Source organism: Orbicella franksi, chromosome 11, assembly GCF_964199315.1.
Source record: "Orbicella franksi chromosome 11, jaOrbFran1.1, whole genome shotgun sequence".
NCBI classification, from domain to species: Eukaryota; Metazoa; Cnidaria; class Anthozoa; order Scleractinia; family Merulinidae; genus Orbicella; species Orbicella franksi.
In genome coordinates this window covers 10,607,664-10,629,674 of record NC_138155.1, presented here as the reverse complement: position 1 = coordinate 10,629,674, position 22,011 = coordinate 10,607,664, and the positions used below count along the sequence as shown (strand labels likewise).

General features: G+C 39.2%; 2 protein-coding genes and 1 long non-coding RNA gene across 3 annotated transcripts; all 3 read right to left on the bottom strand.

The window, feature by feature from the left end:
* Nucleotides 1-109: 109 nt before the first annotated feature.
* On the bottom strand, nucleotides 110-4,504 carry LOC145502463 (uncharacterized). Its single transcript, XR_014051323.1, has 3 exons — nucleotides 4,446-4,504; nucleotides 3,906-4,028; nucleotides 110-798 (listed from the first exon to the last, which is right to left on the bottom strand). It is a non-coding gene; the product is annotated as an uncharacterized LOC145502463 (long non-coding RNA).
* A 76-nt stretch (nucleotides 4,505-4,580) lies between these two features.
* Nucleotides 4,581-18,613, bottom strand: LOC145502088 (uncharacterized). The gene is made up of 10 exons (XM_081481371.1): nucleotides 17,593-18,613; nucleotides 11,675-11,794; nucleotides 10,595-10,750; nucleotides 9,934-10,062; nucleotides 8,046-8,159; nucleotides 7,396-7,527; nucleotides 6,687-6,794; nucleotides 5,742-5,852; nucleotides 4,927-5,012; nucleotides 4,581-4,586 (listed from the first exon to the last, which is right to left on the bottom strand). Exons 1-10 carry the CDS (start codon nucleotides 18,611-18,613, stop codon nucleotides 4,581-4,583), a joined length of 1,983 nt encoding a protein of 660 aa, XP_081337497.1.
* Nucleotides 18,614-18,636: 23 nt separating this feature from the next.
* LOC145502729 (uncharacterized) lies at nucleotides 18,637-21,567 on the bottom strand. The gene has a single exon (XM_081482086.1). It carries the CDS (start codon nucleotides 20,041-20,043, stop codon nucleotides 18,637-18,639), a length of 1,407 nt encoding a protein of 468 aa, XP_081338212.1. The 5' UTR covers nucleotides 20,044-21,567.
* Nucleotides 21,568-22,011: the final 444 nt, after the last annotated feature.

Below are 22,011 nucleotides of genomic sequence, written 5' to 3'. Positions count from 1 at the left end.
ATCTTATGTTATTTCATTTCTTCATTTGTTTGCTTCATTTGTGATGGCAATCTTCTGTTGTTGAGGGAAGATCCGAGCCAAATCTGGAATCGCTGGAAACATCTGTCGAGCGGCCATCCAGATGGTTTTCAAGAGATTTCACTGGTCTCAGCGTGTCGATCGATAAGTACTTATCGCGACACTTACCGCGGATCGATCGTGTCTTCACTATGTGAAAGAGGCGTACTAATTTATGTAAGAGCCCCTGACGAGTATGTAGGTTATTAATTATTTTTAGTGCCAGCGGTTTTCCAGTTATAATTAAATTTCAACCTGCACCCTGCACCCTGCACCCTGCAGAATATACCTGCCGCGCCTGCGGCTTGGGTTGGGGCTCGCCACAGGATGTGGCTTGTGGCTGTTTTTCGCCCCAACTTTATTCTTTGAATCAAATATAGCGATGTTTAATTGATTAATTTGACACCTTAGCATTTGAATGGTTCTAAATAAACGCCACGTGAGTGGCCAAATTAATCCAAACAAGTGTCTCAGTGATTCAGTGAGCCGCATGCACGACCGCGATTATAACCATTTCATTAGAGTCTTCAGTGCGCTGGGTTTATAAATAGGCGCCGCTCTCGGCACAAAGAATTTTAGACTGTTTGCTTCAAGTTTACTACGTTCTTGGTTTTGTGCAATTACTGACCATACAGAACTTACTGATTCGAGCAACGCAGTGTCCTTTTTTGTTCTTCTTGTATGCCTTCTTGCATTTACACTTTCCTTCATAGCATACTTCATGTTTTTTGCACTTGCATTCTAAAATTGAAACAGTTAAGGAAATTTAAGTACTTTTGGGAGGATATATGCCAAAGTATGCCAAAGTAATTATGCCAAAGTACTTATGGAACTGTTTTTGCTGGGAAAACTAAGCCATAGGCAATTGTGATAGCAAGGGGTGCAAAAGCGCACAAGGATCCATGATGCAGTGAATTGCGAAACCTGCAATCCAATATACATAGAAGTAAATTTCAAAACAGCATATTCCCAGAATAACAATCTTGTGTTCGTCTATGGTCCTGCAGTTCCTTCAAAATGCAAATCATGGATTATTTCATCAAAAGCTTACCCTTTACGCATGCTCCGTCCTTCTTAACGTATCCCTTTTCACATTCGCAAGAGTACCCTCCCTGCACGTTCACACATTTCTCGCCGGAGCCGCATTTATCCATAATTTCAGAGCATTCATCCAGATCTGCAATGAAAATCAGAGCGTTTTCACTCACGCGCCAGAATGCAAACTTATTGGAACAAATAAAGGTGTTTATAACAAAGTTTCCATATAACGGGCGCCCTGATTGGCTGGAACAGCGTGCTTTATCAGAGGAACAGAGCACGGGTTGATGACGGTAAGTTGGCTTCCAAATTTTTGCTTCGGAATTTTGACAAATTTGACCCAAATTAAACATCCCCTGTGACTCAGACAAACACAGTGGAAGCGAGCTATTTTTCTGCAGTAAATATGGCTCACAGAGACCATTGTTAGTAACAGTAGTGTTAAAACTGTACTAAAATAACAAGTTTTACTAGATTCCCGCCGACAAAACATGTACGGCTGTAGCGAAATAAACAAATTCTCAACCTAAACAGTGCTTCGATAAAGGCATTATGTTTGTTACGAAGGGAAAAATTATACTAAGAAGTAAAACAACGACAGAAAACAACCATTGAACTGTCTCTGTTTATGATGAGAAGCTTTATTTTTGTAAATTTACAATTAAAAATGCTCAATTGCTCAAACAACATTTACATGCAGTGTAATAACGCTCGTTCTACGGTCATCTCAGCGAAGTAAACCGACGAGTGGTCGGTGCAAAACTTGCCCTGATATTCTCTTCAGCGCTCGGAGTAGAACCAGTGGGAGCCGTTAGGTCTTTCTAACTTTTACGCTAGTTCGGGCAATCTTGCTGCATGCGGCTACAAGCCGTAAATAAATGTAGCTCCTTTCAAATTTAACTCGGCATTTCGCATTTTCATCCACAAGCTTTGAGCTTCGCGTTTCGTGATTTCCACTGGAAAAGTGCTCGTTTTCATGGGCCACAATACGGGCGGATTCCTCTGGACTATAAACCGTTACCTGCCTTTAGATCCGTATTTAAAAATTAACTTAAAAGCGAACTTTAAAGGCATCGTTCTTCTCTCGAAAGCCGCTCAAACTACTCGAAACTGAAAGCTTAGCTGAAGTCCAGTTTGTGATTGACAGCTGTCGCTTCGTTAGCCAATCAAATTATTTGAACAATTCTAACAAGGATTGTGATTGGCTTATTTTAGCGTGCTTTATCAGAGAACAGTGCACGGCTGACGCCACTTTTGCTCGTTTGGAAAAAAAAAGTTTGCTTTGAAAATTCAACCGGATACGTGGGGAAATTATCTGATTCTTTATCATAAAACAAATAAAGAAGCCTCGACTGTGCTCTGTTCTGTTGTAAAGCACTTAGGAAACGGTAGAGCACTCGAGAAGTAGGGAAAAACACTTCTTTCGTGCTCTACCGCTTCCTGCGTGCTTTACAACAGAACAGAGCACAGTCGAGGCTTCTTTATTTGTTAATTACATAAGGAAAAGAGTTCGACTCCCACAGGGTTGGTTTGGTACACCAATATGGCCGCCGTTTCATTGTTTTGGGACAGGGATATGGTTGCCGTGACATCGTTTGAAAATTCTGTTTTACAAAACTCTCAAAACTTAACACTTGTGATTGACTTTCTTAAAAACAAACTGAATAGGTATATAGGGTAGGCAGAGGCACATTCGTGGAGAGGCGTTTCTTCACTGTTTTGAAGTAAAATTTGATTTAATAGTGATTTTTTTTTCGTGCGAGAAAAGTACTTGATCCTGTCGAGGAAAAGATTGTTGTTATTCATCGTGGTAGATGCAATAATAAAGAGTATTATCGTTTGACTCACGATGTAGTCACTTGAGATGTAGATCGCGACGTTTCGACTGCTTACTACTAGTCTTCTTCAGGCCATAAGGTCGACTGATTGCACGGTATCATTTATGTCACAAAAGTCGGCTGTGATTGGCGCATTTCGATCCTGCTATTGTTCCCTTGTTCCGGTAAGTAACTGTTCCCTCAGCGGTGCGCTGTTGTACCGTTCTCCTGCTGTTGCGTATTTTGATCGTGGGCATCCATACTTCAGGAATTTCAATTCCACTATCCCTGTTGATGTTATTAGGGTGAAGTCTTAAGTAAATAGCTTCCTTGACCCTACGTGTGTACCAGTGAGGATCTCGATCAATAAACTTGACCTCATTCCAGATAGGATAGTGGCCGGCCTCGTGGACGTCTTCAGAAACTGCGGAGGTCTGGGTACGGGCGAGTCGTATATCCCTGTCGTGTTCTTTGATCCTCTCCTGCACGGATCTTCCTGTTTCCCCGATATAGACTTTGCACACTCACAGGGAATCTTGTAGACAACGCCATCCTGTTTAGCCGGGCCGACGGTGTCCTTTGGTGGCACTAAGTGTGACCGAAGTGCCACGCTCTTTTCTTTGACGTTGATATTGTGGTAAAAAAACAAATCGAATGTGATTAAGCGTTGTTTGTACTCTTATCGTCATCACTGTGGTCAAAATTTGTTGAGGACTCACTCGGCGCACAACATTTTGACCACTGTGATGATGCATATCGTTGTCGATAAGAGTACAGACGACGTTAAACCACATTCGATTTGTTAATTTTTATTTCTCCCCAGATACTCTATCCTCTAGACAATAGGACCAACTTACTTTCGTTTAATTTTCCAAATGCTTTTCCTCGCAGCAAACTGTCGGTAAGTGTTTCTTTGCACTTTTGATAATTTGCAGGGGCTATAAGAGTGAAACGGGGCCATTACAGTGAAAAAAATTACCTTAATTTACTTACCCTGGCAGTCACCATTGTCATTCCTTGTGTATCCATCACTGCATTCACAGTCGTAGCGACCTTCAGAGTTTAGACAGACGGAGTTTGCTGGACAAGTTCCTGGATCGCTGCATTCATCAGCATCTGCGTTAACAAGAAATAAGTAACGTGTTTAGTAATATATCAAACACAAAAGACCGTGTTTGACAACATTTCCAAAGACGGAGAAGAGAGTTGAAAATCCGACGCGCAGCGGAGTATTTTTTGGTGTTTGGATAGCCGATGAAACCTTGTCTCGGGTGTTTGATATATCTTCTTAATCCAAGTTAAAACTAAGGAGAAAACGGAGAAACAAAATCGCCCAAATCTATGCTAATTAACATCAGATATTCAAACACCGTCACGGTAATGATTTCCTTTGTTCAAACATGATGAGCTATTAATGACTTTCAGAATATATCTTGGCAAACTGTCATTAAATCATTGGAAATATATTGGAAGTGTTCACACTCAGATACTTCTTCTCATGTTAATTTATTAACCTTGACTGTAAATTGTTACCTTGGCACGTGCTGTTTCCTCCTGAAGTGATCATTTCATAACCTTTGTGGCAAATGCACTTATAAGAACCGTCAGAGACCTGGCTGCAAATTTGATCAATGGGGCAATCCTGACCTTGTTGTCTGAAACACTCAGTTATTTCTGAAGAACAAGACAAAGTGATTCATTAGAATTTGAGACCTAAGGGTAATCAAAATCAATTTTTTTTCTTCAAATAAGATAAAATAAAAAGTTTCGACTTGAGACAACAACAATTTCTCAGAATTCCTCCTTAGAGTATTTTTGGCAATTTGTAAGAGGAGTTACAAATTCGATCCTAGACCCAAAATTGAGTGTGAGTATGAGTTTCTCAGTAAATTGACCTTTCAGTTGCTTCCTTCTTATCTTACGAACAAACAAAGTATTATTGAGTATTGTTTCAGTAAGGCAACTTACTAACGCACGTTCCGTTAGCAGTCTTTCTAAAACCCTCGAGACATACGCAATGTAGTTTGTCTGGTATCAGGGGATCAACAACGCATTCAGAATTCTCATCACAATGATGCTCCGCAGGACATGGCAGTGAGTCTATGTAATGACAAAGAAAAGGAGGCATGAGAAGATAACTAGGAGATATATAGACTACGACAACACATGAAAAAAGTATATTTTTGGATTTTCCATCTTTCTTGTAGGTGATTCTTCTTTAATAAACAATCCTGTGGGGGACGCCTGGAGGGAATCATAGTAGTTCATCATCTTGGAATGGATATTTGTTTTGATGAATAAAAATACCATGATTCCCTCAGGCGAGTCTCATGGAGGGATTTGGCCATTTGACGCTACGTGAAGCCATAGCGAGTGAGACATTTGACTATAAATGCTTGTTTAAAAATTCAAACGTCCGAGGATACTATAGTTGAATGGGGAAAGGAATAAGGGCTCTCAGGCCTGGTCCACACTAATCTGTGACGAAACTAAGCTTTTCGAAAACGCTCTTCCAGCCGGAGGAATTTCAAAACGCCGGCTTTTCGTTTTCGCGTGGACATAAAGGGAAAAAAAAAAAAATTTAAAAATTTTAAAAGGAGCTTTCGAAAACGACGGTGTCACCATAAGTGATTTTATGTGATTTCCCTGTCCAAGTTTTCCTCAAACAAAAATCCAAGTGACCGGTGATTGTTGCGTTTTAAAACGCGTCCGGCGTACTGTAGATGGAAAACACTTGATACTTTTTCAGAATGAAACCTCCGTTTGCAAATTCCTCCAGTCGAGCTAGTGTAGACCGGGCCTTAGATTTGAATGATACATAATAATTACCTCTGCAGAATTTCCCGTTTCCGGTGCTGTTTCCTCGACAAAAGCACTTTCCGATATCACACTTTGCCCGAGAATGGCAATCACTGTCAGCTTGGCATGGGTGTAGAGGCCCTAAGTGAATCAAGTGCGAATATCATGAGTTTAGTGGTTGAGTGCGTGAAACGAACGAGAGATTATTTAGCTAGAACCCAAGCCCTGTTCAAGATCTGTGCAAAATATCCCAGAGCAAAATTTCTTCTGGCAAATTTCATCCTCATTATCAAGGCATACCTTTTTTTTTTTGAAAGTTGTAAATTATTGGGACTTTGTGAAGGTTTGTAAATTGTGAGTGCTTGATGAATTGTTAACGTCTCTGGAGCTGGAGAGCTTATATATCTGGACCAGCTCGCTTTGGCGTGTCTGCTTCCATATACAGTACGACCCCGTGTCAACAACAGGCCAGCGACAAACCTGGCTGGAGATATGTCATCAACACTGTACATAGGGTTCAGAGCTACCTTAAATTTTCAAAACTTTAAAGTAGCTCTGAACTCTATGTACGGATTCTCTTTTTTTTAAAAAAAACTTTGCCAAAAGTTGCGTGTTATCATTCTTAGTAGAATTTGATAATTTAAAAAAATTTACGCGTGCCGTTTTTGACTTATAAGCCCCTAAAGCTGTAATTAAGCGTGTTTTAGCAGGTCACACTGTTGCTTTGCTAAGCTATTGTGTCACGAAAATGATAAAAACGTGTTCAGTAATAATTGGGCAGTTTTTTGACACCATGATTGTAGCATCAAGTGATAAAGAGTGGTTATAATGACCCATCAAAATCTAACTGCTGGAAATTGTTTTAAGCCATGTTAAATTATTTGTGGAAGGTTTCATATACCATAAAACACTAGTATCATTACTATTGATGTCATAACGCTTCTATTCATTGCGTTCATTGTTTGGCGTTCTTACCAGGCTCGCATGATTTGTCGTCGCCCATTGCAAGTCCGTCCTTGCACGTGCATTCTCCTACGGTGCATATTCGAGAGTTATGCTCGCAGTCTGCATCCTTAAAGCATTCTACAGCAAAAAAGGAATATTGAACGATTATTCCAGGGTGCAAGGAGATCACCCAGTGAGGACTCTGCACTGGAACTAGTGTTCCATACATATACGCTGGAACGTATCTTGGTTTTTGAAGTATTAAGCGATCTCAGTGACCATGAATATTTCTACTCCCTCACTTCCCCACATACCCCAGCCTGGAAGAGCTTCCAGCATTAATTTCAGCTGTAGCTACTTGTTACTCATATGGAAAGCTAAAGGTACTGTGATAGTAAATTCTTAGCTTGCACAGAAACATAGCCCGTTGATGCCGGCAAGTACTCCAACCGGGCTGTGTCTCTCAAACGTCCTGGGTGTTTCAGTCCACCAAAACCCTTAATTAAAGTTTTTTGCTTCAGCATGATCTTTCACCCAACATCGCCATTATCTATCCAATTTTAAAAAAATAGAAAAAACTTAGTGTGGAACGTTACTGTACTGCAGTCTCGTCAAATTTTGTCACAGGCCCTGTACTCCTCTATGGGAATCGCCTGGAATAGCGCCAATTTCCGAGCCATGAACACCAATATATATACTTCTTATCACTGCAGTTTCCCCCTCTACGGACATCACTCACCTACACACTTTCCGTCCTTGGTTTTCTTCGAGCCAGGAATACATGCGCAAAGTGGATTTTTAGGATACAATGGATCGACCATGCACAAAGCGTTTTTTCCGCATTTGAAGTTCTCCGGGCAAGCTGATGATTCTGATAAGACAAAGGACATAAAAATGATGTTATTTCATACCATGATGATTTCCACATCTAGTTAAAGAGGCCGGCTACTGCCACGGGTTGAAAGCAAAATTAGATTTTAATATTTATCCTTATTGACGCTGTATTTCCGATTACAGGTAGCCCCATCAATTTTTGATTATTTCTATTTTCTCGGCACCAGCCGAGGAAATAAGTATCTCAGGTGCAAGTTAAAAGCAAATTCTGGCCTACCAGTGATCGCGACGAAGAAGTTGAAAATCAAATGCATTTGAAGATTTGTCTTCAATTACAGAGACAAAACACCAAGTTAGCAGGCCAAGAACGGAATGGGAATCACACTGCTGAGTGAGATCAATAAACTCATAACAAAAAGGATTTTTAAACGCTAACTTAAGTAATAGGAAAGAATAGGAAAAAATAAACTTGCAAACGACTAACAGCCAAAAATGCGGCTTATTGTTGGTTCACGTGTCCAGTCCCGACATTTCCGTAAATGTTTGTTTTCTTACTTCTGCAGTAGATTCCGTTGCCAGCGTACATTCCAACGCAACGGCAGAATCCATCGATACACTTTCCATGTTTAGACGTACAAATCTTGTCATTAGAACATTTCTGTGGTGGTTCTAGTTGATCAAAAATAATAGCAACATGAAAATTAAACTATTTCCTTTAAATGATGGACATAAAGCCCCACCACACAGCAACAATTTCAAATTTGCAATGGGACATTGTAGCACATTAAGTCAGCAAGTCATAAAATTACTTATAATACTACATGTTCATCTCAAAAATTGAGCGATAACGGATTCTTAACGGAGCCACGTCACGGTTTGCGCATCTTGAAGCGTTTAGCCTAACTTTTTCAAGTTCGTCGTTTGTAATCAGTGTTAACCTTCTCCATCCTTTACGATCCTTTTTCCTTCGTGGTCTATTATTATCTCTTTGGTGTTTTTCTATCTTAGTTAACGATTTCCGTTTTCCTTCTATTCAATTTAAAATCATTTTGTACGTGTTCAAAATAACTCAAAATATCGTCACTGGGCTCCTTTAAAGACGACCTTTTCCATTTCGGCTATTCGTTAGTCTGCCTTACTTCACGTTCCATAGATTTGCTAGTACTTTCTGCTTTGGACCGTTAATGGAAATACATAAGAGACTTAATAACGGTTAAACTGATGGTGGTAACTAATCCACCTTTGTGAATTTGGAAACCTAACGTTCCGAGTTAGTTAACTCTTCGTCTGAGCATAACTTTTTCCCGGTAAGTTCCTCTGTAAATCATTGGGTAGGGTTGTGACGCGCGCTAGGACCTTGGGACCCTTACCCTATACTAGACCATGATCAGCTTGATTTTGCAATCTTACTCTAAACTAAGCACCAAAATACCTCTGCCCTATCCCAGAATAGCTATTATGCATGCAGAAACTTTATCACTATCGTAGTTTAACATACGCTAACTAAGCCAATATCTTACAAAGTTACCTTGAAGTTTTAATTTCTGTTATAGAATCCCGGGTAGAGAAACCTGTTCTAGACTAAATTATATTTACACTGCAACTCTTATGATAAATTCTGTCTGATTTCTCTACCCTATCCCAGACTAAACCGCCTGAAAACCATACCCTTTACAAAGGCACATACTCATAGAGCATATATATGGGAGTGCACCCCCCCGAACACTTTGTAGGGTATTCACACAAAGAGCTAATACTCGGTAAGTCAGCTTCACTTCCAAAATCGCTACCAGCTTAAAGTCGATAATCAACTAAGTGTTTTACTTGCCAATGGACTCAAAGCAAAAGTTACGTCAGTAAAACATACTTATGAACTTTGTTTCATAGTATCGACAATCGTCATGCTGTTGTTTAGGTCCCGTATGTATATGCACACTGCGTGTAATGGTGTGTAAAGGAGAATCCTTGTTCACAATATTTGCCTCATTAGCGTAAGCGATAGAGTTTCTGATGGAGCTACAAAAGCATTAGTTCTGAATATTGAAATGACACAGCACTATTTACTGTCCCGAGGAATTTGAGCCCGATGTATTGAATACTTTTTGTGCGGCGGGGGTTTAAAATCCCAAAATTCTACAAAGAGTGTATGAGCTAGTTATCGCTTTTGCTGCTCGGATAGTTTGCAGTTCTTGAAAGTCATTTTTTCCTCGAATATTACAGCTAAAGAGGAAAAAGTTTCACCAATCTTTATCTTTAATTAATGTAATTGCCTTTAGCTTGCTATTCCGACAATTACTAAGTTTCACAAGCTCTTTAAATGTTTGTAGTCAATTTGTGTTTAGCGTAATGCCTTCTCTGCGCAAAGTCGAATGTTAATGAAGAAAATTGTAAACAATGACATCAGCAAAGATTCTTCTGTAGAGAGCACGAAATAGTTTCTTACTCGCTCTGCAATTCTCTCCGTTTCCAATCAGCTCATCAGCACAAGTGCACATGTTCCTATCACAAATGGCAAACGTAGGACAGTTACTTCGACTCAAACAAGGAAACGGCCGACTGTTGCTTGTTTTAGCTGTAAAGAGCAAAAAGAAAACAGTTAAGTTGTGGTTCACTATGGTCGTTTAGTCTGCTACCATTGCCCAGTTCACACTGAAGCATGTTGGAAAGTAATGTGCTTCCCGAGAGTTTTCATTGGCTTAGCTATCATGAGTTATGAGCCATTATACGATGCTCTCAAATATAGTAAGCGTACGCGCGATTTCTTTGGGCGTTTTCACTTTTATTTTGTTTTAGTCTTTATTTTTGGAGCGTTTTTGTTAAAACAGTTATTCCACTCGTGCTTGTTGGATATGAGATAACTATAGCTAACTTGGTGCTACGCGCCTTCTTGGCTATCTACCATCTCATTTCCAACGCGCGCTTGTGGTAATTCTAGCCGCTGGTATTAAAATACCAAACGCCTTTCAGTCTTTCGTTCTTTAAGAAAAACCATACCTACGATAGCCGCGTCATATTCATAACGTTTATTTATCTGATTGCTATTCCTCGTAGGGTTAGTTTGCTAAATCCGCTATTTACAAACATTTTCAAGATGGCATAGTTACCTGCTTTCATGCATTTAGATTCACCAGCTCTTCCGAAATATCCAAGGTTACATTTGCAAGTTACCCCAGTTGTTCCCGGTCGTCTCAAACAGTGTGAGTACCTATACCTGGGATTGTATCTCGAAGCACAAATGCGAACAGTGCACTTTAACCACTCTGCCAAGAGATGAATCAGCTCTTACTAAACTGTAAACCTAAGGCAATCAACATTTCATGACCTTTATAGAGAGCTTAAGCAATGACGACGGCGACCCCGAGGACAACAACTAGTAAAAGCAATAGTTTATATTTTATGTTAGAATTTCGCAGTTGTCTAGATCTGTTCAGTCCGCCTATTGGTCTCCGAACTTTCTTAAGCTAAATATGTAACGCCAACGTTCAATTCCTAATGAAAATACAACAAATTAGCCGCCGTCGTTCGTGCCCTCCAAAATGCAGAGAACTAAGTCATTTCAGGTTGTTGTTGTCCAAAGGACGACAAGAAATATTCAAAGTTTATTACGCACGCACACAGCCATTGCTCTACTCATAAAGCTTTTGTTTGGTGGCGGTCTCAGTCGTTGCCGTGGCCGTCGTGGTTTCCTTAAGGTCTCTATAAGCGCTATCGCAGTCCATGTCACTCTCTCGCTGTTTTTGTCGCTGTCGCTGTGATGGTTGCTGTCCTGTCGCTCTTGCTGTTACTACCACTTTCAACGTCAATATCATTTGCCTTCATTGTCTATGACTCCGTCTCTTTTGCTGTCACACTTGAATGTCGAAAGCTATTCGCAATTTGCCTTTATTTTCTATGAAAACGCTTAGTGATCGGTCAATTTAAAAACTCTCGCTATCTTCTCTGCAAATCAGAAATAAAACGAAACTCTCAGACTATAAACTCCCGATTTTCGCCGGCCCCGGCTACAGGTAATTGCTTGACTTTTGATTGGTTCGGCCCTCTAGTGAAGACAACTTTAACTCGGTATTGTTGAGACACTTCAAATTTACAGAATTAAATGAATTGTCAAAAAGTTTAAAAGCATTGATCGGTCACGTTCTTCAAAACACTGCCTATTCCTTTGTTAGAAAAGTTTTTGTACTTACTCTCACACTTAGTTTTCCCATCTCCATGATCCCAATAGTTTGTACAATGGCACTCTCTCCGGAAGCACTTGGCCTTCCCTTTTAAACAGTCCTTGTCAGATTCACAACTTGCTGGCTTAGCTGAAAAACATAAAAATTGAAAAGCATGTAGAACAAGACGCTCTAAGAGCGTTGACTCTGGCTTCGTATCGCAGTATCAAATCGTACTTTACGAAAACACGTATTGGACACAATAAAAACAAATTAGAGAATCTGGATATTTTAGCGCAAGAGTTCCGTTTAGATATTCAAGTATTCAAGCTGCTTCTTTGAGTATCCTCCTAATCCAATCGCAAGTTGTGAGTTTAAACCATTTTGGTTAAAGAATGAAACACGGCTGTTTATGCATTTAAGGAAAACTTGTTTGCAAAGAGTTTTCCAGGTCTTTTTACAACTTATGGCGATTACATTATACATGCGAGAAGAAATTGTACGAAGTTCGTTTACTCGTCGTGGCGATCCGAGTAAATTGTGCAGCTGAACATCTTTGTAGAACTATTAGAGAATGGAACGCCTTACTTAACGATGTTTTAGATGTTAAAAAAAGTCATTTATTCAAGAACGCTCTTAGATTAGAATGGTGACATTTTAATTAGGTTCTAATTTTTTAATCTTAATTAACTTTTCTTAGTAATCTTTTTAAATTATGTACATATTTTATTACATATTTCTAAGGTTTTTTACCCCCCACCCTGCTTTTTATTTTTTTATTTAATGTCTTGCAGTGATGGGGGTATGCCTCCCTTTGCAAGACGCCCATAATGTAGATGTAGACGTGTTGCGATCTTAAACCCTTTTCAAGAGTCTTATCTCCTTTGGAGAGCGAATAGATAAACTCCTTCGCGAAAACAACAGTCGTAGGACAAGGCGCAAATTGCATTGCACCTAAGAGTACCTGACCATAAATATGAAAAGTAACTCGGCCAGGGTCGAAAATTTGATTTCGCTCATATTTTTATGGTAGATAGGCTGGGCCATCGCAAAAAACTACTGGGTAGTTTTTTTGTTTTTGTTTTTTGTTTTTGGCAAAATATCCTTTTATTTCAAAGAAAAACGCAAATTACCAAATTCCGTTATAATCGTCATTTGACGCGCCATTTTATTAAACAAGTTTGAGAGCGTCGCATGCAAACCACAATAATCTTTCGTCTGTAAAACACTCAAATAATTTTGTGGAATGTTTAAATGTGTACTGGTAGACTATGGGTCGATTTTGGGGAATGTTGCGTTGTCTTTTTGGGTGCAAAATAATTAAATTTCGAAGACATGTATTTCATCCACTTAAAAGTACTTCGTAAATATAATTAATTTTCACCATGTGCGAAACCTTCAAATGACTTAAGCTTCTGGTGGTTGAATCGTCGAAGGATGGTCTACAGATTCCTATAAAAATTTCTTTGGGCAAATGTTTGTGAGCGACGCGAGAGCTTTTCAAAGTACGCTAAAAATGCAAATATTTGACCTTCCGTCGTCAAATTTCAACTTACGGCTTCGACATATATTTTAGCATGCGCCATGGCGATGGCTAAGACTGCTAAATATATTTGAACTACTGGTGAAATAAATTTGGCTAAACTATCGTCAATGCAGATTTTCCTTAGGACTTGGCAAGAACGTTAACATTGGTTCGTCACTAATCACGCACAATTCCCAGCACTCTAGGAGTTTTAATTTTCCCGCGCAATTTACCTTTAAAATCACACGTTATTTTTTTTTCCTGCACCCTACTAGAAAGCCAACTAACTTGGAGCTAAGATATTTAATTCAAGTTACCGAAAGTCTTATCTTTACAAATTTGGAGATCGACATATCTTGCGTGGTGCAAGAAATAAGTCGCATATTTTTAATGAGCTACCAGTCCAAAAACGTTTTCGTATTTAGCTCGTTTTATTGCAATATGATGTGTTTTACTGCAATGTTCTAAATAATAACAGCAGTAGCCACAGGCAGTCACTGACTGCCTATTTTTTGTCAGTGTTTTCGTAGTTTGAACTCATACCGCGATCGGCTCAATTGTTATCTCACAAGAACGTTTCGAACTTGACCTTTGCTTACCTGGCTGGCTTTCAAGCAATGTAATTCGTAGACCCACCCTTTCCAAAAACGATCGACATCTTTGTATGCGAGATGAACGTATAAGGCGCGATTCTCACCGAAACTTTCTTCGCAAAACACCGCGTTCTGCCACGAAGAGCGAGCAATGTCGCGTTTCTCGTCCCCAGTCTCCATGGTCTACGCATGGAACGCCTGGGACCATGACCCCCGTTTTGGCGACCAAAACGCTTGCACGTTATGACTCGGGCTCTCCTACGGAAGCCCGAGTAACAAGTAATAAGGAAAGGAGCTCGGTGGAAGCCGTTCTAAGGATTTTGCATTTTGTACTCTTTTTATAGATAGAAAAATGTTATGGCCAGACTTAAAGCTAATGAGGCAAAAATTTATATAAATCACGTTGTTAGTTCTACGAGGAAACGACCATATAACTGTTCCTCAAGCTTATTCAGGCTACGAAGAAAACGTCGCCACGTTTAAATGTACGTGCGCTTTGAACTCCGCGCGCTCTCAACTTTTTAACGGTTTGAACGACAGGCATGAAATTTCCTTAACTGAGTCTGTTTTCTAAATGTAATATGTATTTATTCTAATTAAATGCACGTGCGCTTGGAGTTGAAACGTTTTTCTTCTTTGCATAAGACTTAACATATTGTAAAATGGGTGGAAGTTTTGTTTAACTGAAGGATTTCACACTAGAAAGAATGTTAACAATACTTACGATATGACATTCGATGTGACAACACCTTGCGGTGAAGACCGCAGATAAATAAACCGATAACCAGGCAAATTAGGAACTGTCTTGCCATAAATCCCATTTTCAGCTAACCTTTTTCGTTCTTCAGTGAGATTTATTGAGCGGGCTTTTTTTTAAGCGTGCTGCCGCACCAAATCAGCTGCGCAATTAATTTGCACACGTCAGAATAAATTACTTACGCCATGGTGATGAATTCACGCTTATGAGCCCGCGTCAAGCGGTTAATCTATAGTTTCCAAGCCTCCCCATCCAACCCATTGACAAAGAGGCACGGAGAGGGAGAGCTAGAGAGGCGAAAAATTAAGTTAAAGCCCACTGGCATTGTTAAGAAGTATTGTTAAACGCAACGGTTAGGAATTACATAAGAATATGCGAGACCGTAGAAAACATCCATGAATCGAAGTCATCGGTGATCCTTGTAAGACAAAATACTAAAGCTAGAGCATCTCTTCCTGTCCGAGCATAAAAGCTAGTAGTGGACGCTTGGCCAAGTAATCAAATCTCTGTATTGCGGGTTCTCATTTTCTTTCCTGTTCTTATGCCTTTTTATTTTCCCTGCAAACATCAGCGATTTCCTCCCCTTACATATACTTTCTGACGGCCTCTTCGTCCTCGCATTAGCCCATTCATTGCCCCATGCGAAACGTTTGAGCGTTCCGTCGATATACGATTTTGTAATAAAGAATTGTTTCATGCTTATCGTTTGTATATCAAGTTCTGGATGCGCGGGGGAAGCTTGGAGAGCACGAAAGAAGCGTAAGAGTTGCTCGCGGCGACAGCCGAGAGCAACTCTAGCTTCTTGAGTGCCCTCCAAACTTCCCAAGTGCATCCATAACTCGAAATACGAACAGCTAAAAGCATGAAACAATTCTTTTATAACATGGCGACAACAACTTGGGCGCTAAAACAAGTTTCCCAAGTGCATCCATAACTCGAAATACGAACAGCTAAAAGCATGAAACAATTCTTTTATAACATGGCGACAACAACTTGGGCGCTAAAACAAGTTTATTTGTGATTGACTGCAAAGTTCTCACAATACACGGTAAAGGAAAACAAGGTCATTAGGATCCTAACACGCCACAGTCAGTTGAGCGGCGGTTGAACAAAAACGCTTAACTTGGTTTTTAAGATGTCATTAATTATAATAAAAAAATTTAGGCGAACAAAGTCAAAAATTTTCAATAAAAATGTAGACAAACGAAGTCAAAATACTCAAGTTTAAGGAAGTTCGCACAAAAATTTTCCAGTCGATAGATTTTCTTTCTTTCTTTCTTTCTTTCTTTCTTTCTTTCTTTCTTTCTTTCTTTAACAGTTCTTTATACACGGTTAAAAGTCATCAGGTAATACTAATATTTAAAAATTAATACTAATAAACTACTAATAAACAGTCCATGCTAAATACTAATTAATAAAAATTGAAATAGTAAATCCTAATTTAAATATTAAACTAATCCTGTTTTCCTTGAATGCCGTGTCTAACTTTGCTTTTAAATTGATTAAAGGTTTTTATCATCCTGAGATTGCAGGGTAGGCTGTTCCAGAGAGTTGCACAAGATTGCAGTAGTCAAAATGAGGTTGAATTAGAGCACTGTATATATAAAGCAGTGTAGCTGGTGGAACAAAAGGCTTAACTCGTTTTATGGTACCAATCCCAGGTGCAATCTTTTTAGACAATTTATCAATATGGGTTTGCCAAGTTAGGTTGTCGTCGATCAACACACCGAGCGATTTGACTGAGGAGACACGATTTATTGGAACATTATTAATTGAGAGCTCAAGTGTATCTGGAAGGGTACTCAATCTTTGTCTGGAACCAATTAACATAAATTCAGTTTTAGTCGCGTTTAAAGTAAGTTTGTTAGAAGTAAGCCATTTGTTTAAATTACTTAGATCGTGATTTAGATTAGACTGTATAGAGCTCAGATCAGCTCCCGCATATGTGATGTGGGTGTCATCAGCATACATCCTAGGCTGACATGATGATAAGCAGTTGGGCAAGTCGTTAATGTAAATAAGAAATAATAGGGGACCTAGGATTGTTCCTTGAGGTACCCCACATTTTAGCGCCAGGTTTGAGAAAGAGAACCATTAACAAGACATCGTTGTGTACGGTTAGTTAAATATGAGTTGAATCAGTCAAGAGCTATTCCTTGAACTCCGTAAAGGTTCATTTTAGTTAAAAGAATTTCATGATCAACAATGTCGAACGCTTTTTTTAAATCGAGAAAAACTACAGCATTAACATTTCCGCGATCGATATTAGACGCCCAACTATCGGTAGCTTCTAATAGAGCAGTAATAGTCGAATGCAATGAGCGAAAGCCCGACTGTTGTTTAGAAATTACGTCCTCTTTAGTTAGAAAGCTATATAGCTGGTCATACACGATGCTCTCGAATGCCTTAGCAATTACTGGAATGATTGAAATTGGCCGATAATTATTTAGATCAGTTCGCTCACCCTGCTTAAACAACGGAGTAACGCTAGCACATTTCCAATCGCCAGGAAATATACCAGAAGTCTAAGACTTGTTTAAGAGGTCAGATAAAGAGACCGAAATAAGATCAGCACATTCACGGATTAATCTAGCAGAAATGTTATCAAGACCTGTTGCTTTAGATCTAGATAATTTGTTTAGATGAGAAAAAACAATATTACTGCTAGTTGGACAGAAATGGAATGTTTTATTGTTACAAGTGATAAAATTAGTGTAATTCGAATCATCATTTTGACCTATTGGAGGTATTTCATTGGCAAGTCTGGGCCCGATTGCCGAAAAATGGTCATTAAAAGTATCTGAAATTTCACTAGAATTATTGATTACAGCGTCATTTACTTTTAGTTCTTTCACAGTCTCATTGCTTTTACGGCGAGATGTAAGTTCATTAATTGTTTGCCAAGTTTTCTTAGAGTTGTTCTCAAATTGCATAAAAGCTTTCGAAAAATAAGATGCCTTAGCAGTTTTGATCCTATTACTTAGTGAGTTTCGCAGCTTTTTATACTTTGCCCAATCGCATGGATCATTTGACTTAACAGCTTTTCTCTTGGCAGCGTCACGATCACGCATACCTTTCTTCAAGTCTGAGTTGATCCAGGGTGCCTTATGTGATCTTATACGTTTAGTTCTAAATGGAGCATGAATGTTGACAATGCTCAGAAATTTTGCTTTCCAGTCAGCCCACGAAATATTTGGATCATCAGAATTACAGCTCCAGTCTTGTTGAAAGATATCGTTGCGAAATTTTCCACGATTAAAGTTTTGAAAATTTCTGTAAGATATCATGGTAGAATGCCCCTTTGATGGGAAATCGGGAGATAGTTTACGATAAACATAAATAAGGCTATGATCGCTGATGCCAATATGAGAGACACCGGAGCAGACTACCCTGTCAACATAGTTCGTATAGATTAAGTCAATTAATGTTGATGAGGATTCAGTTATACGGGTCGGTTCAATGATGAGTTGTTGGAGCCCATATAAATCAGATATTTCACATAAACGACGAGTATTCGTATCATAATGGGGAGAGGCCAAATTGCAGTTAAAATCGTCTACTAAGTAATATTCAAAGCCAAGGGAATCTAATTTACCGACAAGTGATTCATAATACGAAAATGACTCTATCGAGGAACAAGGAGGTCTGTACCAAGTGATTACAAAAAATGGCTTTGAATTGGGTTTACGAATTTCTAGACATAAATTTTCAAGGTTAACTACATTCAAATCAGAACGAACCACAAAATTAATCGAAGTTTCTAAGTAGAAGCACACACCTCCACTATTTCTATCTCTATCACGACGAATTAATTCATAGCCTGGAACATGGAGCTCACAACTTTTGATAGATTCATCAAGTTTGATTTCGTTAAGTGAGAGAATATGAATAGAATAATCATCAAGAAGAATTCTAAGTTCATCAACATGCTTTGTAAGACTATTGATATTTAAACCGGCAATTTTAAAACCGCGTCCAGGCGGTAGAGAATAAGAGATATTTGAAAAAGTGGCCGTTGGGGAAGAGGTATGATTATTTTCATTAATTAAAACAGGATCCAACAAATTTGTTGAAACATTAGACTCGACATTCATGGAACTCGGGGATCAATTATTCCTTAAAAATGTATAAAATTTCTTTGCAACAGTTCGTTACCTTCTTTATTTAAGTGGAGTCCGCCTTTGTTAAGTTCCTTTGAGGTAATGTTTGAGTGGCTTACGTGTTTCCAATCGTTTTGCTTACAAAATTGCTTCAGGCGTCGGTTAACAGCTTTGACTGCATCACCGTAGGCATCGTTCCTCGTTGTTAGTTCAGATACGATTATCTCTGCCTCACACGCACCCTCAATTTCTCTGGCTAAGTTAACAATAGCATCCGCGAGGTCATTCGGCGGAGAAGATCTCAAATCATTGGTGCCCACATGCAAACAAATTTGGTCGGGGGATCTTTCAATCGTAGGAATAATTTGTGATTTCATGTCATGAATGTTAGCTCCAGGGAATGGCTTGACAACTACTCGGTGACCCACGGCTTTAGCAACTTTTATACCATGAACATTCTTTATGAGGGAGTCTCCGACAACAACTGTTATCCGCTCGTCATTCTGTGCTGAAGCCTCACTGTCGGTAGGGTTAGGCTTGTTGTTCGTGGAAGTATATTTAGATTTCGTTCCAGTTGAGGACCTTCTTTGTTTCTTGTTAACACCAGTTTTAACAGTTTTCCAGTCATTAGTGTTCTCTTGAGACTCTTGATCCTTAATTTCATCTTGAATTAATGACTTTGAACTAAGCAAATTTGCCGACGATGGCGTATTATCTGAAATGTTCTCTCGGCTTTGTTGGTACAGATCTTTGGAAATAATTGAAGCAACGAGTTTTAAGGAATCTCGCTCCTCTTTTATACGGTCGTAACGTTCGCTCATGGCGGCCATCTGTGTACGTAAATAGTCGTTTTCTTCTTTAAACCTTTTGATCGACGACTCCAAACCTGCTTCAGCAGGACGATCATCCGAGCAGGACATTTTTTGTTTGATGTCACGCGTCTCAGATTTTAGATCTTCAATAAGAGGACTGAGACGATGATAACATGGACAATTTCTAACCTCGGGTTGATCATCATTAGTCTTGACAGCCTCGATGTCTTTAGCAACGCTCTTGTTGGTAGCACTCGGGCGAGAGTCTTCGTTCAAAATTGCTGACTTCAGTCTCTCAGACAAAGCGGCTTTATTCCCTGCTTTAGTTAAACCTCGCATGTCAAGTTCAGACTTGAGTTCTTTAAGGCTAAGGTTTTTAAGTTCTTTTCCTTTTAGGGCTGTTCGAAGTAGTTGTTCGTTGTTACTCGTCCCACCATTGCCAGATTCAACAAGATATTCGCAGGGATGAGTATCTTTCACAAGAAAACTGCCGTCATTCGTTGGATTAGTACATAACATTGAAATATCCGGCAAAGAAGCTGACTTTCGCAACGTATTCGAGGAAGAAAATGAACTTTCTTTCGGAGCACATGTCAAACGTCTTGCCGCCATTATGCTAAATTTTTACTGCAGTCAGATAATGAAATACTTGTGTCAGAAATGTAAAAAAGTTGGGGGTCACCAACTTCGTTTCAGAGATAAAGTGTGTGGAAAACTACCCTGATTTTGAAAAATTGGCGCACGTAATTCAGCATGGTCGATAGGGGTTTATAGTTAAAAATTTCGAAGGTGAGTCCACGGAGGCAAACGATCTTAGTCATATTTTGTAGAAGTGGGTCTGTTGCGTAAATAATTCGAAATGTTACCAAGGTTTTCACAAAACTTAACCGTTCAAGAGGCATTTGGAACCGTCGCACAGAGAAACGAAGAGCTAAAGAGAACGGAATTTGATGGTGCATTTTGCAAAAAATTCAAACTTCTAGTCAATAGATTTTCTTAATTTTTTCGCTAAACATGGAAAATCGGTGGAAAAATGATCCATCAAAAGAAACAAAGGCATCACCGAACTTTCAAGATAGTTAAATTCAGGCAAAGCTATAGCAATGGCCATCTGCCCTATCATTGTTCATTTTATTACTTAGCGCGTGCTCTCATGCATGATATGGCGTGAGAATTTGTGTGCGCAGTAAGGATGCACAGAAACAATTAGCGTGAACGTCCTTTTAAAAGTAAACATCTAAGCTTGGCAAAAGTCAAAGGCTCTAAGTAGAGTTTTGATTGTTCACAATAATCTTCACATTGCCGAAAAAAAAGGAACTTGCACTGAACTCAAAGAAAATATTGCAGCTAAATTAATACTGCACAGGTCAGCTTATATACGCACAGATCGTTCATGATGGCTCAATAGGAATTAGGTAGGAGCAGCGAGCGCTATGTGCACGTATACGTAAGTACGTATATCTACGTATATATGTACGTATATGTACGTATATGCTAAGTGTACGTATATCGAGTTATGGATGCATGTGGGAAGTTTGGAGAGCACAAAAGAAGCGTAAGAGTTGCTCGAGGTGACAGCCGAGAGCAACTCTAGCTTCTTGAGTGCTCTCCAAACTTCCCAAGTGCATCCATAACTCGATATACGCACAGCTAAAAGCATGAACCAATTTTTTTATAACATGGCGACAACAACTTAGGCGGTAATACATGTTTATTTGTGATTGACTGCAAAGTTCTCACAATGCACGGTGAAGAAAAACAAAGGCCATTAGGATCCTAACACGCCACAATCAGATGAGCAACGGTTGAGCGAAAACGCTTAACTTGGTTTCTAAAATTGTCGATGAAAAATTCGCTTCTTCGAATTAATTATAATGAAAATGTAGGCAGACAAAGTCAAAAATACTGGATGAAAATGTAGACAAACAAAGTCAAAATACTCACGTTTAAGTAAACATCTTAGCTTGGCAAAAGTTAAAGGCTCGAAGTAGAGTTTGGATTGTTCAGAATAATCTTCACATTGCGGAAACTTAAACAAAAGGAACTTGCACTAAAGTCGACGGAAATTTTGCAGGTAAATTGAAACTGCACATGACATCTTATCAGACGCACGGCCGTGCTTACGTAGAGATTTTGTTCCTGATGGCTCAATAGAAACTAGATAGGACTACCGCACGGTATGTTATAATTATTTATCTTTCATGAGACCTAAAACTGATCTTCAGTGTGGTATTTACGATCGTAATTTTAGTGGGCTTCAAAATTTGTTTTTTCTTCCTTTCTTTAATTTTTTTTTTATCTTCTGAGAGATCGTAGAAATATATGTAATACTGTGTTGAGAGTGGAACCATTACACCACAAAGACAGCATCGCAACTCGTCTGATAAGTGTAGTTAAGGTGGCCGAACACAGTTTTCGCGCGCGCTTTCGCCAATGCGATTCAGCGCGCGCACAAGGACTGCAAAAAACAAACATGCCTTGGATTGAGCGACCATCTTATTTACTCAACAGCCGCTCTCTGTGCTATTTTTCTCTATAATAGAACGCAGTGTATATTGATAGTTCTAATCTTTTATTACA